The sequence below is a fragment of the Drosophila elegans genome, unplaced genomic scaffold, assembly GCF_018152505.1.
Source record: "Drosophila elegans isolate 14027-0461.03 unplaced genomic scaffold, ASM1815250v1 contig_149, whole genome shotgun sequence".
Classification (NCBI taxonomy): Eukaryota; Metazoa; Arthropoda; class Insecta; order Diptera; family Drosophilidae; genus Drosophila; species Drosophila elegans.
Genome location: NW_024545513.1, coordinates 22,412,519 through 22,432,614, shown reverse-complemented (window position 1 = coordinate 22,432,614; position 20,096 = coordinate 22,412,519). Strand labels below are relative to the sequence as shown.

The following is a 20,096-nucleotide window of genomic DNA, read 5'->3' as shown; positions in this document are numbered from 1 at the left end:
TCAATTGAGTTTGCTTTGTCTACCATCTCAAGTTGTCCAAACTAATTAATGAGGAGAAAATTGTGTTAGGAAAAATACAAGGACTTGTGTTCTATGGCATTTCATTTTAAATAAAAAATTATGCTGCATAATATTTATTTGCTTTCTGAAACATTTATTCATAGCAAAAAAATCTAATTCATTAGCTTACATAAATTCAAATTATTTATTTCTTTAAAAATGAGCTGCACAGAAAAAATTGTCTTGGAATTGAAACTATTCTTAAATTCACTCTCAACTATTGAGTATTAAAACTTCTTACTAAGTTGTTGAAATAAAACTCGCATTTTTTAAATAGAACCACAATAATTTTAAGCTATTCAGCTTATAAAATAAAGCGAAAACATAGGCATAATATTTTTTGTTACGAAATTAGAAATTAATTCTTAGCGTTGTTATTTAATTTGAGTTTAAACTGTGTTTAATTGTTTTGGTTGTTAGCATTTAATTAAATGTGACATTTTTATTGCTTACAATTTCTGAGATCATCAAGCTTAATTGTGTTTTTAAAACATAATGAACTAGAAATTGTATTATTTTACACACACACAGCGAAAATTAGCTTAATTTTTTATTGGCCAAAAACCGGGTAATAAAGCTTAACAAAATGTTGTTAAGTTGTTTTGCTTGTTTAAATGTTTACCTTGTCTTTTCACTTAAAATTGTCATTTTTATGTGCATGTTTTCTTACTTTGTTGCCTTTTAAAAAGTTGTGAAAATATATTGACATCAAATCGAAACGTGAAATGAATCAAGTGAAAAGTTTCCAAGGCATTGGCAATATTGTACATCACAATATACAGTGGATAGTGCTATAGCGGCCCTTTATTTAGAATCTCCGTTCACTTAACTTATTTTGTTTTTATTTCGGGCCCACTTTTCAAGCAAATGAGTGTGCGTGTTTTGGCTGGGCGACTTAATTAGGAAACTGCTGCCTTTTATTTATGTGTCTTAACAAGTCGTTTATTTAACCCACCCTAACGTTCTCTCCTTTTCTCCCTCGAATCGAAGCTGGGCACACAAGCATTTTGAAAATTTGTTTATTGTTTTTCCTCTACGTCCTCCTCCACTAATTTGGGAAACGTAGAGAATGCACCACATAAACCGAAAACTGAAAGGCGAAAATTGAAAACTGAAAGCCGAAAGCCGAAAACCGAAAACCGAAATCGGAATTGGAGTTGGAATTCGAATATTTAAAAGGAAGAGGGCACAGAGAATTGAAATAGTTTGGGGCCTTGATTTAAATAAAAAAACAAACAGAGAAACATTTTCCGAACTGAACTGAGCGTTCGACGAAAAACCGAACATAAATTCCTATTCCTATTCCAATTCCTATTCCTATTCCCCCTCGACCTCGACCTCAGCCTGTGTGGGCCGAAGTGAAGCCATGAACATTGTTTTTTATTAGCGGCAGGATATCGTCGATGCTAAACCCCCTCTCTATCCCCCTTCCCCTTCCCCTCACCCAACAAACACACATATATTTATATGTTAATTCGCCGGCGTTAATTAGAGTACAAAACTCTGAATGCGGTTGAGAACAAGTTGGATTCTCCGGCATTCCCTACACTTCGAGTGCTGAACCAAAAATGTATTTATAAGCATGCATATTTTCCCTGCTCTTTTTTTATTGTATTTATTTATTTGGCCACAGGCAGCAAACAATTTGTAATCGTTGTTGTTGCCACTGTCGTTGACAAGGAAAATGTTGCAGCTGCGGCACGCAGAACGACACCGAAAACAAAAGCTGCAGTCGCCTTAATTGCAGTTTTTTTCTCCATTTTTTTTTGTTTGCCGTCCGCAAGGAAGCGCCAAAAGAAAAATGTTTTTAAGTTTTCCGAAAATCCCCTGGGGGCGGGCAAAAAAAAGGAATGGAGTGGATTAGATGGAAACGGGCGTGGGCCGCAGAACATGGCCAACTTTAATCCATTACTCTTGTTCTATTGTCAGAATCTGAATGAAATCGTACGTGGGTTGGTTAAACACTTTAAATTGGGCTCGAAGTAAATGTGTCATGCCCAAAAGAGTGGCAATAGTTAGATACAAAACAAAAGTATTAAATAATGCTTTTCTTCTTAAATATTTCAAAGCAATAAAACATTCTTTCATAAAAAAATATACATATTTAATTAGTAAAAAAGTTAGACAGAATACAAGTTTATTCTGATTCCAAAATTGTCTCACACAACAATTGTTATCCTATACTTTATTGTCTGCAAAACGCTTAATTTTCGCTGTTGACTTTTACAAATTAGCTTTCAATTGGTAACTACTATTTTATTATTATTATTTTGCGAGCAACTGAGCACTCAATGCTCAAAAGTAAGCAAGATAAAAGTTGGTCTTCGGTGTTCTTACCTTTATTACCATTTCAAGTGACTTTTGAAATGTGTCAGTTGTAGGTTTTTTGCCCAATCGCAAGTGATCTTTAGTGTTTCAAACAACTGAAACTCAATTATTCACCGCATATAAGAATCTAAATTTCAAAAGGAAACAATTCCTTTGAAGCCAAGCACTTTCGTAGTGACTTTTTGATCGTTAGCGAAATGAAGTTTTGCCATCGAGTAGGCGACAGACGAAATATGTTGGCGGGCAGGTGCTAGGAAGCACTCCACAAGTTAATTACTTGCGCCGATAAAGCTCATTGCAATGCAGTTAGAAGGCGAATGCAGAAGGAAGGGGGAGGGGGGGGATTTGGCCCGGGGTTCATTATTGTTTGGATGTTTTGGGCCATGTGGATGAGGATGGACGAGTTTCTTGGTACCGCGGACGCTTCCAGCGAAGCCAGTGCGAACAATTTATGAAAGTGGCTCTAGCTGTTTACGACTGTTTTGGGGCGTTTACGATGAAAATGTTTATAAATACGCGCCCTGTACTAGGAGTAGTTCAAAGAGTGGCGAAATTGGGTTAACCAGAATACTCGGACAGACAGACCGACAGACAGACAGACACTAGAGCTAAGGCGAGATGGGATGACATAATTGGCCGCTTCTTGTGAATCCACCGAACAATCATTTCGCTTTGTTCGCCTCGCAAAATTCAAATTATTAATTACCAAAGTATGCGCGTAAACAAGTCTTTTTTTTTGTGTAAATCGTTCACTTGTGATAAATCACAGGGACACACACACACACACACACACACAGGGAACAACACGGCCACAGACACCAAAACAATTTTGCGATGAAATTGTCAAATTGCAGTGCAAAAACGCAAGAGCAGCAACCGCAACCGCAATCGCACCAAAAGCAGCAGCAACAGCAATAACACCAATTGAAAGCCCCCTCATCCGGGGAATCCCCCTTTGCCAACCCATACCCCCCACCACGAATTCAATTCACAATTTTCGGTTACCGAAAATCACTGCGAGGCGAACGCAATCAATCATAAAACGATGAAATGTCGACAACGACCAGCACACGAGGGGTCGCTGGAGGGTTTGGTCGAGGGTGCGGGTGCGGGTGGAGGTGGAGGGGGAAGGGGAGGGAAATTGAAAACTCTCAGCCAGGACATGGACAAGGAAAAGCCCCGGCACAAACAACCCCAAGCCCCAAAAAGTGCGAATATAAACCCATCAACAGCTAGTGGGTTCATGCGAGGTCCTTTCCGCAAAGTCATTTCGTGATTGAAAGCTCCAAACTGGAGTTTCATTCTATGGAAAAATCAGAAAAATTCTTTTAAGCGCTTAACATAACTGTAAGTTTTGCAAGCAAAATAACTACAATCTTTGATTTTTATCCATTTTTTGTTATTTTAAATACGCAATTGTTTAAAAATTCTTACATTTTTCATTTGATTATTTTCGGAATTAGTTTACATATCTGAGAATTGAATTCAAATTTAAATCATATTTAATTTAGCTTTACTGCTTTCCATATTAAGTATTATATTTAATAATATAATATAATATTAATATTATGATTTAATACATAATTTATATAATAAATATAACATTTTGAATTCCATTTTACCATTTTTTTTTTGTTATTCCATTGTTTTTATACGAGTATATTTCATTTTTAAAAGAATAGTTTCTCTGACTTGAGGGATTATTGGTAAATAAAGAAACGAAAGCAAAATAATCACTATGAATACAAATATCCAAACTATTCCTCTCAAACGACTCTTCTTTCAATAATTTTTAAAATATATAAATGCGTTTTTATTTATAAATCATGTAAATTAGAAATATTATCGAAGATAGCCGATTTTACAATTTACCCTGCATAAACTTGGTACTCCAAAGTAAGTGAAAAGCGTAACGTTGGATTGGCTTTTGGTTGGTTTGCGTTTTCCTTGGTCTGCTTGGGTCCGGAATGTTTTGGTTTGTTTTGGGCACTGGCCAAATCGAACGCTTTCCAACAATTTATCAATGGTCTTCGATGCAGCAGCTCTGGCCAATTCTGAGCTCCTAAGCTGGGCCAAATCTGCTCCTGGCCAGAGCCAAAGCCATGGTTTAAAATCCCCAAAGCAGAAAAAAAGAAACATTTGACTTCGTCTCTGCGACAGTTAATTAGAGATGCCCAACCGTCGATTCCGACTGCGGATTGTGGATTGTAGATCAAAGGGCTTCCATTCATAACTCGCAAGCACTCGCATTGCACTGTGTCAACATGGACCGAGTACCGGAAACAGTCGCTATTCAAATTGCGATTTCTGGGGTCAAGGAAAGAATTAAATACAACTTGGTCTTCTCAAAATAATGATTGGACAGGAAAACCGTTTTTCTAATCTCAAAATTAACGGAGAGTATTAAATAAATCGCTGCGATTTGAAATCTCTTTAAAAGGTGTCTAAAAGTATGCAACAACTTGTTATTGTTTGTGTACGGAAGTGGCAGAGGCTTCCTACGAATGCATTTATTGCATTCTTTTGGACGGCCAATTAATTAACTCAGGTTAACTTTTTAAACAATCGATAATCGCATTAAATAGTTACTAATAAAGAAACAATATTATTTTGATTTAAAATATTTTTACTAATTATTATAATATTCCAAGATAATTAAATATCCTTTTTTAGTTGTCTTAGATTATTTGCTGTTTAGTACTGTCTTTTTCGGCGTACAAACTTTCCCTGTCAAAAGCAATGTTTTTTATTCCCAGCCGAGTGACTAATTCGAGTCGAAAGTTAAGCGGCCTAAAATGTTTTTATTGGAAACTCTCACAGGCAGTTAATTTCGGAGGCTGCGACAAAGATACAGATACCGATACGGATACTGACGATTTCATTGTCTCCCCGGCCATCCACATCCATCCATGCGATGCGGGGAGTGTGAGAGTGTTTTCGAGGGCCACTTATCAAATTTGAACTTAATTACTGGACTCACCTTACTCGGATAACACAGCAGCTTGGGGTCCGGCTAATGAGCGGTTTTATGCATCGCTTTAAGTCGCATTTGATTGAGCTGGATGGGCATTTTGTAATCGTCGAACTGAAATTTACATGGCCCCAAAAGCCGATCCAACAAATACAAAAAAAAAATCAAACGAAAATCTCTTGCCCAGCCCATAAATCAAGTGGCATTCGCCGGCAGTCGCAAGTCGCAGGTCGTAAGTGTGTCATTAAAATTAATTATCTAGCATTTTTAACACCGAGCCGAACCCTTTTCGGGGCGGAAGTGGGGAGGTACGGAACATAGCCCATGGTAGCCCCATAGCCTGGTATTCTGGTGGCTTGGTAACTTGTCAATTAGCCACACGCCGTGCTTTGAGCTCTGCGTTTTCTAAATATTTGCTTAGCTTTTGTTGACGATTCTACAACGGTCTCCGAATGCTCCTCCGAGTACACTGGAAAGAAATATGTCACAAAAATACAGAGAGCATGTCTTATAAATTAACAGGATAACTTTGTGCAAAAACCTGTTATCTTAAGGCGAAAATTACTTAGTCTTAAATTGAACTAGTTAGCTATAATCAATTTAAATTTATTAAGTAAATGCTCAGAACGAAATGAACCTTTTTCAGAATTTACCACTTCAGTTTTAAATTTAAGAAATTCATATAATTTTAAATGGATTTTCTGCCCATAACATGTCTGTATCTTTTTACTCGGAATTTTATAATATATTTCTTGTTTGTACCCATTTTAAATAAAAACTTTATGGATGAAATATTGCTATACAAAAAATTAGTTCATGAAAATATTAATTAAATTCAGATTTCTTTAACTTAATATATGAGTAACCTTATTAAACAGTTGTAATATTCTGGTCTTAGAATTAGAATTCTTTAATTTTTTCTAGTGTATGAATGCGACAGTCCCTGACTGCGTTCAAATATTTGCGCTGACATAAGTTTGTCTGCGACTGGCATGAGGACGGAATGGAGATTGGAGATTGAAGAATGGGGATTGGAGGCAGTGGTATGAGGCATGGGGCATGGAGCAGGGAGACCCAGTGGAAGCAGTGAGAGTGGAGTGAAAGTGGAGCCGAGAGTCGTCTTGTCTGCCTGCGGCCGATAATTATAACATGTGTGCCCTGTCCAGAACAAAACCGAACAGCGAAATGAAGCAGGATGGACACAACTGTCGATTGCACGGAATCGCAGACAGTGGGCCCTCGACCATGGACAATGGTGCGGTGCTTCAAGTTTTTGTCTAGCCACTGGCTGCAACGGCAGAAAGACTCGTGGTCTTTGCCATTGACAGGTCAGCTGTCCATTTTCAACTGCGCTTCCCTTGGCGTTCAGACCTCAGCCAAAAGATGCCAACTCAGCACCAGCAATTGCACACTGGTAAAATTGGCTGGTCTTAACGGCCAAGATTAAGGGATCCTTTAAGATATCTTTGCTCCTAGATAGCTTAAAAAGCAATTTCGTTAATGAAAGCATTATTTTTTCTTACAAATATCAATATATGTAAATTGCTTTTAAAGACTTTTAAACTGATTTTTTAAAGGCTGTTGCTAAATTTGCAAATATTTCAAAAACCTATCTTACAAACTTTGCTTAAACAATTTGGTTAAAAGCACAAGCGAAATAACATTGTTTTATATATTTGCTCACAAATTGTAGCCACAAATGGCTGACCATTCAAACAAAGTGCCCTTTTTCTCTCCGTGTATCAATGGCAGGCAGCAATAACCGCAGCAGTCGCCATCGAATGTCAATAGCAAAACTGTTTGCCAAAAGCATAACAAGCAGCAGGCGACAGCGAATAAGCAAAGGAACCTACGGTCTTCAGGGATCGAATGGAATATGCCAGTTACCTTCTCTTTAAAAGATTTAAGAGATTTTACCATTGTTAAGAATGATTTTAAAAAGTTATGATTAAAAAGTTAAAGAAATCCCAAAACCAGTAAATTCACCCGAATTTTTCTCTGTAAGTTTAAATTCTATGCCCATTTCCTAATCACCATGAAGAGTTCAACAAAGGTTTTTTAGCATCGTCATGGTATTATATCAATAAAATACATAACAAATATTCTTCTGATTAAAAATAAAAGGGAGCAAATTAAATATAGACAAACCTTTTAAATAAAAAATGTATATGGGAAACAGAAAATTCGAGGCAACTTATTATCTCTATATTAGGCATTCGCCCCGTTGTCGATGGGTAAGGTCTTCAGTAAGTAATTCACAACAAATCGTCGCATAAATTATCCAACCTAAGCCAATGTCCCGCTAGACAAATAGCGCGCCCATCCACTGCCAATCCTAGACCCATTTCCCCATCCAATCTCGCTTCATTCCGTCCAATCTCAAGCCATTTAGCGGGCCATTTTTTTCCATTTATCGCATTGGGCAATCGCCAAATCAGAGGCGGCGATAAAGCCGTTTAAAAGCGGACAGCTAGAACTTAACAAGTGCGAAGTGAGCGCGTATCTGCCAGATGTGTCTTTTCTCATCCGAACTTGTTTCGCCTTGTGTCTTTCAGAGTGCAACTGCAACAAGCACGCCCGCCAGTGCCGCTTCAACATGGAGATCTTCCGACTTTCGCAGGGCGTCTCCGGCGGAGTCTGCCAGAATTGTCGCCACGCCACCACGGGCCGGAATTGCCACCAGTGCAAGGAGGGATACTACCGCGACCCCACCAAGCCACTCACCCACCGCAAGGTGTGCAAAGGTACGTCAAAACGTTACTACTGAACAATTTTTAAGGACATAAAGTATAAATATGAATGCAGATTTTTAGAAAATAAAGCCACAAGCTTGAAATGCAGAGAGAGAATTAGAGAATTAAGCCACCAACACATAAAGTCTTGCTGATATAAAATATAGGGTTAATCAGTTACGTTATAAAGCCAAGAAGTTTCATATTGGGGCAGCTCTCTGAAAATTATTACTCAAAAAATTTCCAAACGTTAAATTATGCCAACATGATGAATACTGTCAGAGAGATTTAACCAGAAATGCAACAACGAAATAGATTTGGGTCACCAATCCGTATTCTATCTGAAACTAAGAAATAGCCAATAAAAAATTTGATTAAAAATTCACCAGCCACAAAACTTTTAGAGGTTTTCTACATCGAAATGCCCATTGTTCAAGTTTTGCGCTCTTATGTGTTTTAAGCAGTTTAAGGTCAGTATTGCTGCTTATATTGCCCAGTAATACAAATGCATTTCACAAATTGTATTTATATTAATTTTATTAATTTGTGAAAATTAATTGCAGTGAATTGTATATGGCAAACCCTTAAATACTTTACTTATATATAAACATTGGAATTAAATAGAAAGATTTTAAGGTATTGGGAAATCGGAAATTCTTCCTCCCGAGATTAGTGCTCAATTTACAATAATTAGCTCCCTGTGAAATCCAACTGGGCCAGCATCCAGCCCCCTGAGGCAACCCTTTGGCCGTCCCCAGGCGACCTTCGCGTGTGTTGTTTGTAATGTAATTTATGACCGCCATAAATTCACGCGCTCCAATCGAAACAATAAAAATAAAAAGAAGCCAGCGGATAAGAGAAAGACTACAGAAGAAGAAAAAAGAGCACAGCCAAGGCCCTCAACAGTCGAATACCCTGCTAATGCTAAAACACAAATAAATATATTCGTAGAAATTCTTAAGTATTGAGAATAACAACTTTTTATTAAGCTGCGTATTAACTAAAAACTTCCAAAGTATTAAATTTTAATTGGTTTGCAAATGAAACTACAAAGTATACTACATAAACTAAAGCCTAATATTATTTGGCTTTGTACTACTTTAATACTAAACTTTATTTAGTATTAAGTTGATATTTTTTATTTAGTATTAAGTTTGTACCTCATTTTATTTAGTATTAAATTGGTACTTTATTTTATTTAGCATTAAATTAACACTTATAACTTTTTATTTAGAATAACGCACAGTTAATTTTAACAATGAGCTATTGTCTTGTGTGTACTGCAAGTACCAAAATCATTGTGAATTATAGGAGATTTTGGTCATTCCATTATTTTATTTTATAATGATAAGTGGTCAAAATGGGGTATTACGTTTAGCGAAGATCACGGATGTGGTTTATGACGCCGATGAGGAAAAGGAGGAAACGCGCACATACGGGAACCCAAATTTATGGCCTGCAATCATTTTCATTGGCAAACAATCAAATCAGGTGGACCACATGGCTTAAATCTGAAACGCTTGCCTATTTATAGTTGCGCCGCCCACATATAAATATGTATGTACATATATATGGTGTATGCGTGTTATGCATCCCGCTGGGAATTCACATTCAAAAATGTATACCTAATTGCGAATCGAGTATCGTAAACAAAAACAGAAACAAAAGGCCCCGTTTGGGGGAAATGTGGGAGGTGTTAGGGGGTGCCGACTGTCGTTTGTCATTGGGATGTCAGAAATTTGGTCGAAACCGCTTTGGCTTTCGGATTTTCGGTTTTCGGTTTTCGGCTTTCGGCTGACTAAGCATCATAATTCTCGCAACCGCTCAGCCAGAGCCGTTAAATCCAAATCAAATTCTTATCGATTTTTAATTAATTATCCGGCTAAGTCGGAGCAGAGCGAAGCCACATCGTAAATAAGCACCGCCGATTGTCGACTGTTCCCCGCAAACACCCATCCCATCCACCCACTCAACCACTTGCGATTTTGTGATTTTGTGATTTTGCGATTTCGGGACAAAAGGCGCCGCGGCGACAGTTTTTAAATTATATCGCCTTTTATTTAAGCGGCGACTTTGTGCGTCCATAAAAAACGTATTCGTTTTATTTTTGACACGCGTGCGATTTGTTAAGAAACATTTTTACATTTTTTTACACAGTGGCTGCCATTGTATTCAGTTGTCTCTGACTTGTTGGCAAAATGTTTTACGTCATGTTTGCCATTTGCCAAATGTTGCAGCCGCCGACCCCTTTCTGCTTTCTCCTTTCTCCTTCCCCCGAACTTTCAATTAGTCAACCGAAATTGTTGGGAAAATCTTTGTGGCCCAGGAGCCGAGCAGTGAGGAATGAGGAATGCTTTCCAGCTGATGCAGACTTGCGGAGGACATCCAGTGATTTATTCGTTTCATCTCGAGCTGGCACGTTTCCCATACCCCCATAAACGTTCGAAATAAATTTTAAATAATTTCACATTACTAATGGCATTTGCTCAAGTGACAGCAGCAACCACAAAAGATGTCTTCTCATGTGTTTTGGGAAAAAGGAATTCTTATTTCAATATTCAGATCAGCAAAAGGAATTGAATTCATAAAAGGTTTTGGCACAAGCCAATGTTCTAAATTATAAATTTCAATATCGACGATTAATTTGTGTTCTTAAATTCCTCCACCTGGGTTTTACGAGCAATTGAAATAAAATTTATGAATTACTATTCATTTTCTTGGGACATTTTTATATGTATAGACTAAAATAATTTAAAAAGAGAGTCATGATATGAGAAATAAGATATTTTTCTCTATATTTGAGCATATGAATAATTGATTTTGCATTGATAATTTCATATAGAAACCAGTCCAAATAACAATCACTTACTGAAATGACTTTATGATTATTTAATTTACCCATCAGCATTACCCAAATATACATTATTCAAAGAGGCACTCACACAACAGCCACAATTCCACGATTAATAGAACGAAAGGCTTTAAATTTAAAGTTAATTCTACAAACAACTATTAAGCTTCCATTAAATCAATCAGTTGTTTAAAGTTGTGAATTTCAAGAACCTACTGTCGTGTTTCGTGTTTCGCTTTATAATTAACGCCTTAAAATCATTTCGAATTGCAGCTAAAATGAAAAAGATTAGACTGAAGAGGAAGCAACTAACATCCGCAAACTATATTTGTCTGAGCACACTCACACACACACACTCGTCGAATTTGAAGTTGATTTAATTTAAATATTGAAATGATTTACTTGAGGATGGCAAAGTCAAGTCTAATGGAGCAAACGCCACCCAAAAGCCATAATTCATCGCCCAGACAGGGATTTTAGTTGGAATATGAAACTGGGTTGCGAATGGGGTTAGGGATTGGAGGTTTGCTTCAGAAATTGGAATCGGCTTGGAATTAGAACTAGAATTACACACGGCAGCAGATGCAGATGCAGATACAGATCCGGATTCAAATTCAGATACGGACACGTGCTGTCAAAGTCATTTTGGGCAAACGGCTCAGTCAATTTCCTTATTTGTGCAAATGTTTCAATGACCGGAAAATTACATATTATTATTTGTCCAACGAGAGCATCCCGGCATCCTGGCCGTAAACGAATCGTTATTCATACACTTGTCTGCATGTGTTGCTCGTTGCCCGTTGCCCTGGCTGCTGCTCTTTTGATAATTAAAATCCGAAATCCACTCCGTTTCCCCACAAAAGTATACTCTGCTTTTTGCCTTGTTGCCTTTCGTCGACATCATTAAATTTGCATGCCACACTGAAAGGCAATAAAAACAAGAAAAGCAAATCTCAAATCGAATTCTGTTTGCCCTGTTAATACTGTGCACGAATAGGGCCTGCTATTATTTCTCTTAAATTGAAAATTGCTTATGCTTTATATATCAAATAACACGAGCTTAGACATGTTCAAATTGAATTTTCCATTAAATTGTAAGCATACCTAGTTGACATCTAGATAATTCCATTGCTGTTATTTGTATTTCTTAAATATTTAAAATGTTCGAATTATATAAAAATTAGCTTTTTAATATTTTATAAAATATGTTTTCTTAAGGTCAATTATTATTAAAGCAGTGGCTATTTTTTGCAATATCCTTTAAAAAAAAAAACAAGATTAGGAAACAATTTAAAGCAGAGTAAATAATTATTAATGGATTACTGCTTTTAAACTTTTTCTTAGTTCAATTGAATTTTTGGTTTTTTTATACTTTTATGTTTTTTTTTTTTTTGACTTTCCTTAAGATAACCCATTTTAAAGGAATAGATCAAGAATAGATCAGCACTTCGGTTTGCTGAGTTCCCAATTTCCAATAAATGGCCAGTATTTTCTGCAAATATTTCCTCAAGCCAATGCCAGCCAAACGAGACGGCCTTCCTTTGTGTTGACAAGGCCGTTGAGTCCTTCCATTATCGTGTCATATCTGCCATCACCGTTTATCGTCACCCAGTAATTAGGGCGTACAATTGAAGGCCTGCCAATTGTTTTCTGCTGCCCGAGATCAGAACACATAGGCGTATCAACTATGACAAAAGACTTCCGAATTGCATGTGTCAATGGGGGCATTTACCACACATTTATGGGGCGAGGTCGTGGGCGTTGGGCGGTGGGCGGTTGAATACAATTAACCTTATCCGTGACTAAATACGTGAAATTAAAAGCCATAAAATCAGAAAGTCACGTGCGAAATGTAACAGCAATAACATGAAGGAAAAGCGGGGGGAATAACATGGGGTCACAGCAGGAGCGGCAATTAAAATAATGCCACACACACGTAGCCGGGAAAAGTTTCTTTATTGCCCAAAAAGTTCATGAAATGCTTGGGCGGGGGTGGGGAGAGGGTGTGGAGGGGGAAGGACATCTGCGGGGGAGGAAATCAGTCAAACATCATTAGAATTTCATAAAACGCGTCGTTGCAACTGTGCCGAATCGCTTAAAGGTTAAAGGTTAAAGGCCATCGCCACCCCAGCAAGGTTCGCTCGGCAACTTAATTGAAATTTTGGAATGCCAGCGCGAAATGCATTTATCATACGGCATGCCAAGGCGGCTTCGAAAACTAAGCCGGAAAAATCTATTACAGTCGCCCCCAGAAAAAGAGTGAGTGGGTGGTGGTGGTGGTGGTTGTGGTGGTGTTGGTGGTGCTGGGTCCCACCAAAACTAAGCCCTGTGACAAATTTTGTGCTGGCAAAGCTATAAAATTTCATGCCAAGAGCACAGTCAATTTCCAAACATTTTTGACAAAGCTAAACAACCCAAAATACGCAAAAAATAAATAAAATTGATAAAAAAAGATGAGTTGTGTGAGGGGAAAAAGGGACACCATAACGAATCTGTTATGCCCTCAGAGTTTTCCGAAAAGCCAGGGAAAAAGGTTTAACCTTAGTGGAATTTCAGCAGATTTGATTGATTTATATTTTACTTAACTTTACTTAACTTTAACTTGACTTAATAAAGCCCTCTCATAGGTCTTTAGTTTTCAGCATAACTTTGAATAAAATGTTTGGGCACAAAGCTGAAAATATTACCGATCCACCAAAAGCTGTTAAATCTTATACCCCAATTTTAATATTTATTCTTAATTCGTTCGTTTCAATCAATCTTTATATATCACAAAAATCCTTTTTGCATACATATTCAACAATTTAATTTCTTAATCTATCTGACGCTTAGAAAAATTTCAATTTAATTGAAATTTGTTATTTTCTCTGAGCTCCTGAAAGTGGTTCAGCTCAATACAGCAAAGGAATCATGCAAATCCACACCGTATAATTTGCGAACTTTGAATACAATTATTCGATGAAGCTCACAATCCAATAAGAAAAGCATCTAACTTAAAGATAAAGATTATTAAATATTGACCAAAGACCTTAGTTTACTGGTGGTGGCTTGTTATGGGTTTTTATTTTCGTTCAGTGTAATTTGTGCCTACTGCACCGTTTAACCCACAACGACACGGAAATTTTGGACAGTGGTTCGCCTAAGGGCAACCATCCAATTTGATTTATGACATTTTGCATACGAGGTGACATTTAAAGCTGTGCAAATTGTTCGAGCGTCAAATTGGCGCTGCCACCCACTCCAATCCACTCCGCAGTTGGAAAATCATTTTCCGAAACGGTGCACTTCAGTCAGAAGTAGCTGGAGTTTGGCAACAATTCGGCATTGCCTACTTTACTGCGCGTCGTTTGATTTTCAATAGGCCCATTCAGATCTGTTTACCCCGCCTTCCGCCATTTCCCGAGGCGCCTCAATCTTTAACGCACAATTTGAAAAGCGCGAAAAGTTTTTTCCATCCGTCTGTTGGTCTGAGATGATTTTCCCAGCCCCTCCCCCCCTCCCACCGCTTCTCACCTGTTTGGAAAACTTTGTACATGCAACAGAAAATTGTAGCAAGACGAGAAGAGGCCTCCATCAGTTGAGCGAACTTTGCGCCAGTTGCAACCGCGATAAACTTTTTTCCCGCTCGTCGGGAAATGAAGGAAAAGTCGTGTGGCGGGAGGGCGGGGGAGGGGCGAGGTCGGTAAGTTTTCCTAGAGTGTCGCGCAAAGCCTTTGATTTATTAATAAGACCCAAGGAAAGTTCCGCCCGCCGGCGTAACTTCAAGTGTGAAGTGCGAGCAAAGGTGAATCGTCTTTTGGACCGGTTCGAGGCTTTTGGGCTAAATCGAATGGCTCATTTGAATTCATGAGCAATTGGTAGATCATTCGAGTGAATCATTGGCGCCAGATGCGAAATGTGTGCATTTAATTGAATGTGTAATCCATACCTCAAAGGAGCAACGCTTACCAAAACCGCCTTAGGTTCTCTTTTAAAGGATGTGGGGTTAAACGATGGTAATTCAAGTGCACTTATGGGGCACCTTAGTTGTACATTATTAGACTACTATTATTATTTGACACACATTTAATACAAAACGAGAATGTTAGCTAACATCTGGTTTCTTGAAGTTATTATATCTACACATTGCGCAATTAAAGCTGCCATTAATACAAAACGAGAATGTAAGCTAATGAGCTAAAGCGTTATTTCTTCTCCTCATAAATTAAAATGAAACATTTTTGCATTTCAAATTATATCATCTGCCAAAGATTAACAGAAATCGGCAGATACTAGCATACAAGTTCGATTCGATGTGGTCACATGGCCCTTTTTCCAGGTACCTATTCGCACAAATGGATTTCCTTCGAATGCACAAGTACTTGCCATTACCCATATATATATATATACACCCGATCTGGTCTGGTAAGTGTTCCAGACTGGATCTACAGACACTCCCCTCCCCCTGTACCATCTACCCTCTACAGTTCTGGACCCGCCACTTGGTCAGGTGTAATCTCTCACTGCAAATCATCCGATGGCGCTGCAGACTGGGTCTGCGAAATCTTCTTCATAATTCTTCTTCTGCGGCTGCGGATGCGGAGGAGTCTGTTTGGTTTTCTTGGGAAAACTGCACGATTCTTTGGGCTTTTGTTTTTGCTAATAATAACAAATAGCAGCATCAACAATAGCCCCCTGACTAGTGGCAGCTGTGCTCTTTACGGCTAACAATTTTCGTTCTCATTTTCATTTTCGTTTTCCTTTTTCTCAGTTCGTCGTTGTTGGACTAGAAAATTTCGGGTAATATTTTATGGCAATTGATGGTCGAGGAAGAGACTTTTCGGTGAATTTATGTAACGCACTTTCCTTCATTGGTCAGTGTTGTTTTTTTTTTCTGTCTTAGGAGAGTGTGGAGGGAGGGGGGTTCGCTTGCGCAAAGTTGAAATAAACAATAACAAATTGCGCTTGATTTGCTTTATGATGTTTACATTAGGCCCAATGCCTTGTTGTGTGCTAGTACTTTGGTTTGAGTGAATGCGAGTGGGTGGTGCTCAATTAATTTCTTGTTGCCGAAAAAGAGGAAGCCAAAGCCAAGAAAAATATGTTTGTGTGCTAGCGAATTTTAGGACTACCTGGAAATAGCCACTTTAAATGTGAAAATAATGTTTAAATAGTACATCGTTTTGGGGGAAAAAAAGAACAGCAGAAATTGCTAAATTAATAACAGTCCCATTAATGATCATTCGATTCTTGAAAAAAAGGTTTAAAGGGTACATTGTATTTGTATGTATGTATGGCTGATTTATCTATTCGATCAATATATTTGTGCACTAAAGTCAGCAACATATTTCCAAATCAAAAAATGTTTTTTAAAATTATAAGGAAATTAAATCTGCCATGAAAAATTATTAGCCACCAGATGGCGGCACACCTGTTTTGTTTGCCAAGTATATAATTCCAGGAGGCGCCACCTGTTGGGGGTATATGAATTTTGCAACTAGTTAAACAGAATAATGGGTATCTGATAGTCGGTGCACTTAGCCACTTCGATCCTTCTTATTTTATTTATTTCTGTGCGGTAATGAAAAATGATAAATAAAAACCAAATCGAAATATTCAAAGCAGAAAATTGTCCAAATTAAATGCGAAAGGGTCGGAGGTCGGAGGTCGATGGGAGTGGAGAAATAACACACATTCTGGCCATTTCATCTACAAATAAAAGCCAAACCGTACTGCGAATGATTGATTTAAAAATACCCGTGCCTGGCAGATGCCATAAAACATACCTGCAAATGTGAATAAACATCGATATATATTCGGCACATACGCACATGAGAACATGCATATTTATTTATGTGTACTCAACTGTTTAATAGGTCGTTCAATGAGGTAACTTCGAATCGGTGTGTAGCGAGAAATTTGTGTTAAATCAATGATCTAATGAGTGGATAATGGCCTTATATCACCGGTTTCAGTGGCGAGTACATATCCCAGGGAAATTTGAATCAATAATTATTCGGTGAGTAATTATAATTGGCGCCCTGGAGGGAAATAAACGTTTCCTATGTCTTAATTTTACAAAAAAGTCTTTAATAAATCAAGTTCAATGATGAGAGCATCCGTGTTTTAGGAATAAATAATGATATGGAATTGTATAAAATTTCAGAAACCGATTTTCAATAATTAATCTAAACTAACTAGAAACATGCAAACTCGATTCACTCTCACTGGATCTGCAGTCCCCTGCTGCCACATCGTATATCAAATGGCCAGCCGGTAGGTCGAGTGATTCATTTGCGAACTGCTCTCATTAGGAGCTCATTTATTTCGGGGAACCCTGACCTGAATCGATGTGGATAAGCCAAGAAGAGGGACGAGCTCTTCACAAGCTCTTTGTCCGCTCTGGCCAAATGATTCAAGACGGTGGATTCGGGTCGCACTGCATCTCAGCACTTCTCGAGTCGCGTTAAATTAAAAGGAGACCTGGTGAAAGGGATTGCCTGAGTCATCGGTCCACTCTTCACTCAATAATTAAATGGAAATGCAAATGACTCCGGGGAAATGCGTACCCGACTATTCGAAAATGTAGCCACTCGATTGGATCCCTCTGTTGCCGCCTCGCCATAATGAAAATTCATAATCTTTACCTCGACCAATGGGCCACACACGAACACGATGAAAAACCAGAGGAATACGAATTTACACAATGGAAAATGGTAAGAAAATCCGGCCGGAGCATATGGAATGCACTGGGGATGCAGATGGGATCCGGATACGGGCTTTGGGGATATATGCCAATGCCAATGCCGCGCACTGATATGGGATGTGGATATGTAATGAACTCGTTCATTTCGCGTTCCACCTCGCACATTGCCGCTTTTTTTCTGGCTAGCTTATTTTAACAATGTCCAAAAGCCGAGAGTCCCAAGTCCCACATCCCATATCCATACACCATCCTTCTGGCCCACACTCTGCCACTCGCAGATAGCGCGGCGCGCACAACTCACATATTGTTGTCATATTGTTGGCCTCAAACCCACCGTATGTTGCACTGTACAACGAAGTATATTTTAAAATCTGAGATTTTCTAAAATTTTTAGCTCTTCTTGAAGAAGTAAAATTGCAAAAATCTGGTCATTGATTTTATAAATAACTTTACTGGCGGGTCATACACATGATTCTCTTGTCTTAATAACTATGTTACATTGTATAGATTAACTAATGACTAAATTTTTCGTTATTTTAATAACAACTTACAACTAAAATGGTTTCGGTAAAATATTGTAGGCATATTTTGGTCAGTGCTGGGAGGTACCTAGTAAAGGTTCAATTATTTTTATTTTCGTATTACCTATATCTATAGATTAAAACTAAATTACAACATCTTACCTTACCTAAGAATATATTAATTTTATTTATATTAAATAAACCAAACTATGTTATATATGTAAGTATTTATAAATCTATATAATTTTTAAAGACGTTTGAAAATTTCAAATTTTAAGTTTTGAAAAACAAAGAAAATTTAGATATATATAGCTTGATTTAATGTTTTGCACATTATTTTCGAGTCACTGTACCATTCTCCGACTATGAAACGCCCCGCAGGCAACAATGGACACTCGGAATTGTTGCTCTGGTTGCTGTTGTTGCAAGTTATTATTGTCTGTTGTCGTTATTGTTGTTGCTATCATCCGGATGTGTCACTGTGTGCATATAAATCGCATTTAATTTATTGTAAATCGGATTAAATTACCAAATGTTGCACGAACGCACGAAACGAACACGGGTTATGGTATATGGAATATGGGAGTGAGAGCGAGAGCGAGAGGTTCGGAGGATGAGAGCAGGACGGAAGGATGGATTGCGGGCCTAGTTTAACCCATTAAGTTTCAGAGGTTAAAACTTCACTTGTATCTTTGAGCCTTTAATATTCAACTGAAAATATTAAATGAAACTTAAATTCGTATCTGATTGCTCTTAAATAAATACGTAACCAAATAAATTGAACATTTATTGTGTCATTCGAAAATATTATGCTTTTAGTGCATTAGTGAGCTTCAGTAATGGGTTAAATACTGTGAGTGTGTACTCAGAATTTGACATGCACATTTGCCTCCTCCGAACACAGCCCTCAGCTTTTCCCCCTTCCAATACCATACACAAGTTAAATCTTTAAATATGCAACAGCTTTTAGCCAAGAGCCAGCGCAAAGACCCATTAAATGTGGCCAAAAGCGGCTTATTAACTAAACAACCCACAGGAAGCAGGCTCAGCTAAGGAAACCACCGTAGAGCCCTTCAAAATGGTCTCATACCGACACATATGACACAAATAATACCCCGAAATAAGGACAAGAATCGTGAAATGAAGGATAAAGAGCTCGCTTTCTCTGCTTTTGTACCGCCTTTGCCAGCAGTGGCCGGTAGAAGCGCCAGTGAACAAAGTTAATGAAAGCGAACGCCACAAAAATATGTAATATATATAATTTATATAGCTTTTGAATTAAGATACACGGAGAGAAAGATATGAGCAAAACTTAATGAAAATTTAAATCAAAAAGGATTCCTTTTTTCATAGAGTTACAAAAATAATCCGAATTCGAAACAAGGTTAAAATTAAAATGTAATTTGTATTACATACAGATTATTATACAGATAAACAAAATAAGTATTTCGGGTACCAAAGATATACAAAAAAACGATGTAATTCATATAAATAGTTTGTGCTAAGGTTTTTTTATTATTTATGTATTCGTCTTAAAATATAGAATTTATATTACCATTTATTTTCTGAATATCAGACTAGCATAGTGATAGAATGTTTTATAAAAAGAAAAACCAGAGTTATTAGTTTGTTTATGTAGTTAGAGAGTAGTAGAAACCGGTGTGTGCTGGCATGACCAATGCGTGGTTGCGATAAGTGTATGAATAAATTCATTTTTTGCTCTGTGAAGATACCGAACCACTTGCATTGTTCCAGTGCCCACTGATTCTGTAAATCTGTAAAGCATAGAGGAGCATTTCCTCCGTCCATAAAGCTGGGCGGGCCCATTTGCACTCTCATTTGCAATTAACCGTGTGCGGACGGACAAGAAACGGACAAAGAACGGACAGCGTTAACTGGTGGTGTGCACTCAATTTGCCGGGAAAGGCGAATATACGTATACGAATGC

The 20,096-nt window shown here is 37.8% G+C and overlaps 1 protein-coding gene across 2 annotated transcripts in view; it reads left to right on the top strand.

The window, feature by feature from the left end:
* Positions 1-20,096, top strand: part of LOC108135436 (netrin-A) — a 53,859-nt gene that overhangs the window by 25,303 nt on the left and 8,460 nt on the right. For both annotated transcript variants that reach the window (XM_017256175.2, XM_017256176.2), the window contains exon 2: positions 7,915-8,103. In XM_017256175.2, the coding sequence (XP_017111664.1) occupies positions 7,915-8,103 (189 nt within the window). The remainder of the gene's footprint in view (positions 1-7,914; positions 8,104-20,096) is intronic.